Source organism: Cyprinodon variegatus, unplaced genomic scaffold, assembly GCF_000732505.1.
Source record: "Cyprinodon variegatus isolate N-32 unplaced genomic scaffold, C_variegatus-1.0 Scaffold576, whole genome shotgun sequence".
Lineage (NCBI taxonomy): Eukaryota > Metazoa > Chordata > Actinopteri > Cyprinodontiformes > Cyprinodontidae > Cyprinodon > Cyprinodon variegatus.
In genome coordinates this window covers 69,871-79,687 of record NW_015151029.1, presented here as the reverse complement: position 1 = coordinate 79,687, position 9,817 = coordinate 69,871, and the positions used below count along the sequence as shown (strand labels likewise).

Sequence of the window (9,817 nt, the reverse complement as noted above, 5' to 3'; positions counted from 1 at the left end):
TATATATATATATATATATATATATATATATATATATATAGCTAAAATACATCAGTTGTAAATATGCAAGAAACTGACAAAAATTAAAAAGAAATTAAGCAAAGCTAGTAGATTATGCAATCTAAACAGTGTGTAATGTGTTTCAAAACCAAAAAAGTTAACTACTTAAGTGCTATAACAGTCATAAAAATGTTTTAATTTTACTTGAAACTGGAAGCAAAAAACAAAACAAAACACTGCTTTAAACGTAACATTGATATTTACAGGTTTTATGATTGTATAAAAAAATATATTAATTGCCGTTTCAATACAAAGTAAATGGAAATAGAATAAATATCCATGTTGTTTCTGCTGCTGTCTGCATTAAATATTTTCACTTTGGGTCATTCCGCTCATTGTGGAGAAACACAAATATAGAAGTTGGATACTAGCAGGTTAATAACTGTAGATATCTGCTTAGGTAGATAACTTTTCAGTCTACTGCTTTGCAGAAATGGTACTTTTATCTAAGCAAATTTTTTTTTTTTTACCAGCGTTACTAAATGAAAAGCTGCGGGGTGTGCTAGTTTAATTTTCACACAAGAACTGCTGCTGTTTTTGTTTAAAAAAAAAAAACTTTAAATAAGAACTTATTCTTTCTTATAAGAATGACAAAAAAATAGAATTTATTTCAGCCAGCTGACCAGCACTGTGCAGCAACATATTATGGGAGGGGAGATACCTTGTTTCTCTTTGATCCATTGGAAAAAAATGTATGAAAGGAAATCTATGAATAAAAAAAGTTAATTTTTTAAAACCTAAATGCATTTTAATAGCTATAATCCCATGTATAACTCTAAATTAGATATTTTTCAAAAATGTATATTATTTGAACCATATTAGACAAGCATGTAAATGCAGGGAATTTCCTAAATGTATGAACTTAAAAAAACATTTGGTCTAGCACCAGCAGACCACCCATGAGAAGAAATTCTGCCTCTATGATCCAAATGTGAAATCCTCCAGTTAAATCCTGTTCCTGTGCCAGAGCCGGTTCCTTCTGCAAAGCCCTCCCTTTCCTTATCCTCTTACATATTTCCTCTCCTCCTGCCCCCCCCCCCCATCCCCTTAATCTATCATGACATCTGTTTTGTGGCATCCCCCAACAAGTATGTTTCTCCATCGTCTGGCGTGGTATGTGGACGCTGATGGACAAATGTCCACTTTCAGAGTTGGAAAAAAACAGAGCAGCCATGCTTGTATGGTTGTTACACTCCTTTAATGTGTGCCAGGAGCATGAGTGCGCATAATTGATCATCCTTACTTTCATCAAAATTGGGAAAATGGGATTTTTATGTGGTGGCTGTGAAGTTGGGATTAAGGTCTGCTGTTTATAATTCAACTAACATGACTTTCACTTATTTCTGCAGCTTGCTTTTTATAGCTATTGTGTGTGTGTGCTTGTCTGGGATGGGCCCTCTTCATAAGATCTCTCAAAACCTTAATTTAATCAAAATTCAAAAGGAGTTTTGTCACAAAATAACATCTGTTTCATTTAGTGAGTAATAAAGAGGACCCATTTGGGGACAGTAAAAATAAAAAAAATCTGACTGAAATGGTCCTTTTTGATCTATAGTGAAATTTAATCTTGATATTTTCTTCCTATTCCAGACGCCGAGTGGATTGCCCACAGTGAACAGCTATGTCACAGCGCCCAGCATCCCTCCCTACCACCCTCCCACCCAAGTGTCACCCTACATGGGGTACAGCGCCACCACGTCGGCTTATGTGACCGGACCCACATGGCAGCCGGCCAGTGGCAGTGCTCTATCTCCCCACAGCTGTGACCTCGCTGCCCCTCTTGCCTTCAAGAGCATGGCAGCAAGCCGTGACGCCATCCACCCCGTCGCCGCGTCGGCACTCTGAGGTCCCCTCCAAGGACTGGAGATGGACGAGGGGAAAGAATAGAAGGGGGCGAGTCGACAGGACATGAGAGGAGACTTCACGTCACATCATTTGGTTTCCACTGCCCCTTTTCTTTAAAGGACTCAGAACTTTAATTTGCTCCACTGAGTGCAGGACGCTCCCCCTCCAACCCTCAGCACAGCGAGGCTAAAGACTCGCAGGGAGTGAACGGTCAATACAACAAACTTGTTGTCTAAAAGCACTTGCAGAACAGGTGTTCTGAAGGGACTGGTGTGTGACCACCACTCCACTCTTCAACACTATTCCTCTCAGACTCTTTGGGCAAAAAAACGGGGTAATGTACAACTTCAGAAATATACAATCAACCTAAGGGAAAACACTTTGCATTAGTGTTTCAGGGTGCTTGTTTAATACTATTGCTTTTTTTTAAAGTTTGTATGCTATTTTTGTTCATGAAAATGGAGCATTACTTTTCCCACTTCACTAAAAGTGTAGCCAGAGAGCTCCACAAAGAAGTCTTATTTATTAGATTAAGGTACGTTGAATGAAGTGCAATTAGTGTTGCAAACTGCATGGGAGTTTCCATGCGCATTTGGACAGAATTGGAATTATGTTGCAGAGCATTATCAATTGACAAATGTTGCACAATGAAATTGAATGTATCTTATTAAATTGTTTGGCTGTTTACTGATTTTCCCTGGGGATTTACTGGGTATTTTTGGAGGGGGGGGGGTGAATTATGATGATGTATGGTACAAATGATCACAGTGAAGATGTTTTTCAGCTTCACTTATCTCTTCTTTGCTAAAGTCAGGGTATTCCGTCCTGATTTCCATGATTAGGAAGCTGCTTTCCATAAACAACAAAAAAAAAAGAGGCAAGCACGCCCTTACAAAGTCTGCGTTTTTGATTTCCATGTGTCATGCCTCATTGGGCAGTTCATCAGAAAGCCTTTGAGTGCACAGAGTTCATAACCGCATAGAGCCGCAGTGGCCAGTAAAACAGTACTCACAGGAGTATTATTTATGCCCTTTATTTTAGTGTAAGACAATAAATCTGTGAAGAAAATACAAAGAATTCCACTAAGAACAGTTATTCTGAAAGGAAAAATGTTCCCAAACAGATTAAAATCATAGAAAATATATTGCCAAGAACCAACAATAATTCAGATTAGGATTTTAATTTATTCTCACACAACCAAGTAGGTTATTTTTCTCATAAGAAATAAGATGGGTACCTCTCAAAAGACAATAAAACGTTTAGAAAAGAATATTGTTTTAGAAAAAAACATTAACTTTAAATTAGAGTTTTAAGAATTATTATCACTTGTCAAATTTTGTATATAGGATCAAAAGTACAGGAAGCGGATCCCTTCTATGGGGGGCAGGCTTGCATTTTCCAACTGGTGTTTTCACGATTTTATCTTTCCTTGCCGTCACCCTTATTTTTAGTTCCCACCAAATTTCCTATTAAATTTAAGTTTGCTCCTAACAACCATTCATATTTATTCCATTGTAAGGCTCTGTTGTTCAAATAAGACAGTTACTATGAACAAAAATCTGCGTATGAATAATTCTAGACCCAGCTGTATATTTTTCATTTAAAACTCTACTAATAATTATATATAAACATTTTGGCAACATAACTTTACAAAATCCTGGAACCAATAAAGCAGGAGAGTCTTCGAAATTAAAATCTGATGTTATCATTTGGAACTTTCATTTTAATTAATGCCGTGATTTTGGCTATTGAAAATAAATTGAACATTTTAGGCTATATGTAAGGAATGTTTGCTGAAAGCTGTTGGAGGCACATTGATAAAGGATGAGGAAGATACCAAGGGGCCGACCGGGGTCTGTTTTGGTGGAGGCTCATTTCCACGTTCATTACTAAAGGAAAGCAAGTGAATATTTTATTTTTTGTAGATGGACACAAAAAAGAAACACTTTATGCAAGTTTCGAAGAAGGGGAAAGTGTGGAGCAATAAATAATTCGGTGAGTCTGGCAAGCCTCGTCTAGCCCTGCAGTGAAAACCAGAGTTTTAAACAAACTGAGCTCCAGCGTAGAGGTGTAGATTGATCTCTTGATAAAGCTGCTCACCTGCTCTCTTTCTCTTCCTCCTATGTTGCTGCTCAGGGAACTTAGGAGGTGTTTCACTTTTTTTTTTTTCACTGTCCGTCCTGTGTTGCAGCATAAACAGTCCCTTTGCGTTGCAGTGTCAACAAGTCCTCCCAATGCAGGAGCTGATTTGACTTGGAAAGCACCTCTCCCCGCATCCAGTGGTCACGGACCGTTGCTCACGGTCGCAGTGTTTGACCGTATGTGAACCACATCGCAGAGGCTGGCCATCACAGCCGTCCTTCTAGCAAAGACAGTCTAACACCAACAGCAAATGACTCTTTCACTTGCAGGAGAGAGTTGCATGTTTAACAAAACATTTCTCTTCACTTCAGAAAAAGACAAGAAATGGCTTTCTTTTACATAAAACATTGGAACTCAACCTAGTTATAGAAAATATTATAATATGTACAAAAACAATCAAGTTTTTAAAAAGGCCCTTGCTGCTCAGGTTTATGGTCTAAGATGTAGTTTTGAAAATAGAGGCCGACACGTGTTTATAATTAATTATGTTGAGTCTGACTTCAGTGTCATATGGTTATCTTTACTTCTCCACATGCAATCAGAAACAAGACAGCCCCGTTTTGCAGAGTAACACAGAGCAGAGAATGTTGACACTGGCTGAAAACAGAGCTCCATGCGTGCTTCTGCTCAGTGAGCACTTTTAAAAGAAGCTGACGACAGCCAGAGTGTTTTCCTAATGCCTTGAAACAACAACATTGACCAGACAGGTGAGCAAAACCTCTAAAACAGAGGAGAAAAGAAAAAAAATCAGCAGAGAAAAACCCCAACATGTCTTTGTGTATGCATGCACCCTCACTGGGGTAGATTTTAGCACACATTAATCACCGACTGTGTTTGCATTGGAAAACACAGGCAGAGCTGCACGCAGATTGCAGGTTTGTCAAAGTGGAGCCACTGAGGTGAAACATTTCATATCAAGACTGAGCATCTTGCTGATTTATGATGCTCGAGATGTGCAGGGAATTCAGGTAAAGGGTGGCTTTGTTGCCTAGCTACCGGCAATTTTGGTACGCATGTTGCAAGCTGTCAGGCCCCAAACAAAAATCTACACTGAACACTTCATTACAGAATGGGCAGGTTAAGCATCTACGATTTCATCAGCCTGCAAGACACAGTTGTTCGTCTGTCACCACATGCCCCTGGGCAAAAAACCGGCGGCCGTTTTAGTTTGGCGCGAAGAAAACTCCCACATTAAGGAAAGCTGTCAAATACCAACGTGGCTCGATTTAAGCTTCTACCAGATGAAGTTATGATAAGTGTCTTCGAGGGCAGTCCCTTCGCCTGCGGCTGTCGAGCAGGTGTGTGTGAGACTGCATATTTGTTGAAAAGATAGGCCGGTAAAGGGAAGGAACGTGTGCAGGAACTCCCCCGGTTGAAATCTGCAGCCACATTAGAATTTTTCTTAAGCGTGTTGTTTTAGCTTGCACTAAAAACTATGCTCACACACGGAAGAGACTGACACTTGGCTGGCAAGCGCAGCTTCTTTGGCTGACAGCTAGTCAAACAACAAAAAGCTAGGATGGCAGAGAGACAAGAAGCGAGTGATGGCGCAGTAAACGCCGGAAAGCTGATATGCTTATATCAGTGCTGAACTGAAACACAAGCAGAGAAGACGGGAGTCTGACAGCAGAAGTCGGCCATTAGGATGGGTCGGTGGGGTGGAAACACTGTTAACAAAGTTAAATGTTTTTTTATTCTTAAAAAAAACATAAACATTTTCTAAAATTTATGTGCAGCGCAATTTTAGACCATTGAAAAGTAAAAAAACATTTCTATAGAGATGGAATTTAATTCAATAAAAAATATTTTATTGATTCAAATGATAATAGTAAAGCATACTTCAGAGATCAAAGTATATATTTGCAACTATAAACACAGTGCCTTGAAAGAGAAGCCATTTTTTGTAAGGGAACCACCATAAACCTTAAAGTAATTTATTGGAATGAATTAACATAACCAAACTTTTGCCAAATGTGGTAAAAAAAAAGGTGGTGTAAAAACTAACACTGCAAGTCATCATATTACCCCTGCAGTGAAAACAGAGTGGTTGCACCATCTTGCTGTGGTAAAATCATTTGTATGGACAGGGAAACAGATTGAGGAGGATAAGGAGATAGATTGAGCCAAGTATAGTGCAATCGTGGAAAAAATATTAAAAGCTGAAAAAGACGTTATTTTTGGAGGTTTAATTTCAAACAGGAGAAAGACCCTAAAGATGCAGCTATAGCTGTGATTGAATGGAGTACAAGTAGTTATTTGCATCTTCAACAACAACTCTAAATTAATTTGACTTATAATAAAAAAAGGACCAAATTTAAGTTTAAGACAAGAAATATTTCTATTAGAAATCACAAAAATTTCACAGTTTCAGATATATTTGTTTTCTAGCCAATTTGAACAAAATTTTCTACAAATAACATTCCCTAGAAAACAAAATGGATCCATCATCTTTTTGTAAAATGTTGTTTTCCATCATTCCAAAACCAGTTGTCTTTATTCTAAAGGTCATGCAAAATTATTGGCTCTAAATCAGATGTATTTAGCCAAACTGAAGTCAAAAATGGCTCTTTGGATTGTAAAGGTTGTAGCCCCCTGGTTTAGATCTGTGAGCCGGGCAAATACCAAACTTTAATTTAATTGACAATCTGTGGAAAAACTTGAACATTGATGTTTATTTTCCATCCATTTGGACAAAGAGTGGGTAGAAATGTCAGCTTTTATAACTGCAAAGCCAGTGGAGACATACCCCAAAATCCTTAACTTACAGTGAAAGGCTCTCCAAAGTGTTGACTGACTGGAGACTTATACAAATACACACTATTTTTTAATGTTGAAAACCCCGTATAATTTTATCTCCACGTCATGATCGGTCTATCACATTAGATGCAAGTTGAATACAATTTTACTAGCTGGATCTGTTAGTATTTGTTAGTATGATTTGGTAACTCTGACTGACCCGAATGTCATATTTTTCACATGGATAAGTACAAAGATCCTTTAGATGCCAAGTGATTTATTTTGTGTCGTCCGTGTGTTCGCAATGGTTTTTTTTCCATAAAACTCACTAATTGGTTTGGACTGATTCCCAGAAGGGATGGGTAAAGAACACAATTCTGTTAAAATAAGAACAACCACATGTTTTAATGACAGAAATTACCTACGCGCTTTAAAAAAAAAAAAGGAGCACAATGAAAACCTCAAGGGGGAAAAGCATCACTGATGTGCAATTCTTTCCGGTGAAGAAACACCAGAAAAGCTGAATATTGTGAAACACTGAGGAAAAAAAAGATTTCTAAGATGTTTTATATTGGCCTGTTGTGTGACTTGTAAACTGTGTCTGTCTAAGTCCAAATTTGAAGTGCATAAAAAAAAGCAAAAAGCATTTAACCCTTTTTACTTAGCATGAGTGATAGTTTACCAGTCAGGGAAAAAAACACGTTTGGTTTATAAAGCCATTTACATCTTAATTTATGGCAGACAGGAAATGGATTATCATGTAAACAACTTCAAAGTTTTTTTTTTTTTACTTTCTTACAGTTTAAAGCTTTAAATATGTTGGTGTTTAAATTCAAAGAGGATCAAAATACTGTAATCATCCACATCGTCTTAACTGTAAGGGAGTTATAGCATCTCAGACGGTGAAAGCCATCACATGATTCTAAGTTTTATTCATTATATTCTGATCAATTTTTAATAAGTGGGAACTGAAAATAAAAACCTCTCATCCAAGATGACTAATATCTCATTTTAACAATGCTCAGATTTACCTGTAAAATGAAACCTGTTGTTCTGATGTGTTTTCTCAACTAACACCAGAGCTTTGTTTACAAAGGTCACTTTATAAAGTCAGTATTTGCTTTGCTTATGCTGGGTTGTTTGATACTGAAAAAAATAATAAGATAAAAAATATAATTAGGTGCAAACTTAATGTGTTAAAAGATTCTATTGAGCAACAGAACTTTATTAGAAATAAGCTCAGCTTTTATTCCTGAGCATGATGGTATTTTGACCAAATATGCTGATTTGGTATCTTTGTAAAATCTTTAAAAATAAAGGCTTTGTGGTCAGTTGGTAAATCTGTTAAACAGGAATAACTTGGGAAACAGAAATGAAAGGCTTTAATTTATCTTCCCTGTTCACCTTATTACCAGTTTTTCTGTAACCAGGCAGACATGTATTCATAGACCAGTAGCATCACCGCTCCACCTGAAACAAAATACGAAACAGTCATCAGAAACCAGGCTTCCTGTACACAAGAAGAGAGTATTAGACAAACGTACTATTAAAGTCTCTTTTCAATGTCTTTGGATATTGATTAGAAGATTTTAAATATCAGACATATACAAAGTCAGGCAGAATGGTTGGAATTAAAGATTTGTAAGAAAAATACAGGAAAAAAACAGCTTTGTGCGGATTTCAGAACTCTGCAGGCTAAATAAACAAGGGAAACTCTCTGATTTTGTTAAAAAATAAACTCAAAATGCATCAATTTTTTTAGTTTATAAAGAGCCGGAATGTGTGGAAAAGCTGCTCTGGTTGTATATGATCACAATGTAAATGTTTGGCCTGAATGTAAATCCCGAAACATTAAAATATGTCCCGAAAACAACATTTTCAATTTTGATGCAATATTGTTATTGCAGCTCTGAGTTTTGGCCGATACTAACTCTGACCTGATAAGAGATCAGAACGAACCACAAATATCATTATTACCAATTTCATAGCATTAATGTTAGGAAAGGATTGATCAAGTAATATTGCTTTTATATTACATAAATATTACATAGCCAACCACAACAGGAATGAGAAAAATTCATGTGTTGAGGAAGGACATCCTTCCTCAACACTCTGTATGGCCAGCATTTTAAAACATGACAGTGGCAGCATCATATTGAGGGGATATTTTATTTTATGGACAAAGTAGAGTCAACAGAAAGATTGATGGAGACTTGATAGCACTGAGGAGGTTCTCCTCCCGGCAGGACAACAACCCTAATTATCCTACTGGAGCTCCTGGCTGATGTTCAAAAACACTCCATCCAATCTAATTGTTTTTGAACTATTTCTCATGGAGGAATGCACACATATTTCATTTCTGAAAGGTGGTCTATCACACCAACATAAGACTGGAATATTCTACAAAGCATTGGCTCAGAGGGGACTGAATGCTAATGCTCAACACTTGCAATTGTTTTCTAAGTAGAAATTTGGATAACAATCTTTTATTCTTCATAATTATGCATTAACTTGTGTCAGACTGTGAAGTAAACTCTGAAGAGCATTCACTGAAGTTTGGAGTTGTAAAATGATGTCATGTTAAAATTAGGTACTGTGCAAGAAACTATTAGACAAGTATGGGAAATGTATAGAAATTGATAACATCAAATTTTGGTTAGTTGTGAAATATGATTCAGATTAGTATACAAAAGAGAGATAGACATCCCTGTTATGACTACAGGTTGCTGGAAATCTGCAAGAAAATTCCCAAATAAGATGTTGGAGTGTATGTGTGGATGTGTTTTACCTGCAATGTGGGGACAATATTTTATAAAATATCCTACATGTTGGGACTTACAGGTACATATGGGGACATTCAACTGGTCCCCATATGGTATAGTTCTGTCCTGTGAGTTAGGGTTAGGGGTGTAAATCACATCCATCATGACGATTCGATTCAGTATCGATTTCCTGACCCAACGATTCGATTATTTTCGATACTCAAGAATACACCACGATTCGATTCGATTAATCGATTAATCGGTTAAAATTT

The 9,817-nt window shown here is 37.0% G+C and overlaps 2 protein-coding genes across 3 annotated transcripts in view; one reads left to right on the top strand and one right to left on the bottom strand.

Moving 5' to 3' along the window:
- Window positions 1–2,768, top strand: part of pax9 (paired box 9) — a 7,583-nt gene extending 4,815 nt beyond the window's left edge. For both annotated transcript variants that reach the window (XM_015392164.1, XM_015392165.1), the window contains one exon: window positions 1,651–2,768. In XM_015392164.1, coding sequence (XP_015247650.1) covers window positions 1,651–1,905 — 255 coding nt within the window. In that variant the 3' untranslated portion in view covers window positions 1,906–2,768. The remainder of the gene's footprint in view (window positions 1–1,650) is intronic.
- A 1,294-nt stretch (window positions 2,769–4,062) lies between these two features.
- The window catches only part of slc25a21 (solute carrier family 25 (mitochondrial oxoadipate carrier), member 21), a gene marked incomplete at its 5' end in the record, with an annotated part of 58,456 nt that continues 52,701 nt past the window's right edge, over window positions 4,063–9,817 (bottom strand). The window contains one exon of the mRNA XM_015392159.1: window positions 4,063–8,253. Coding sequence (XP_015247645.1) covers window positions 8,192–8,253 — 62 coding nt within the window. The remainder of the gene's footprint in view (window positions 8,254–9,817) is intronic.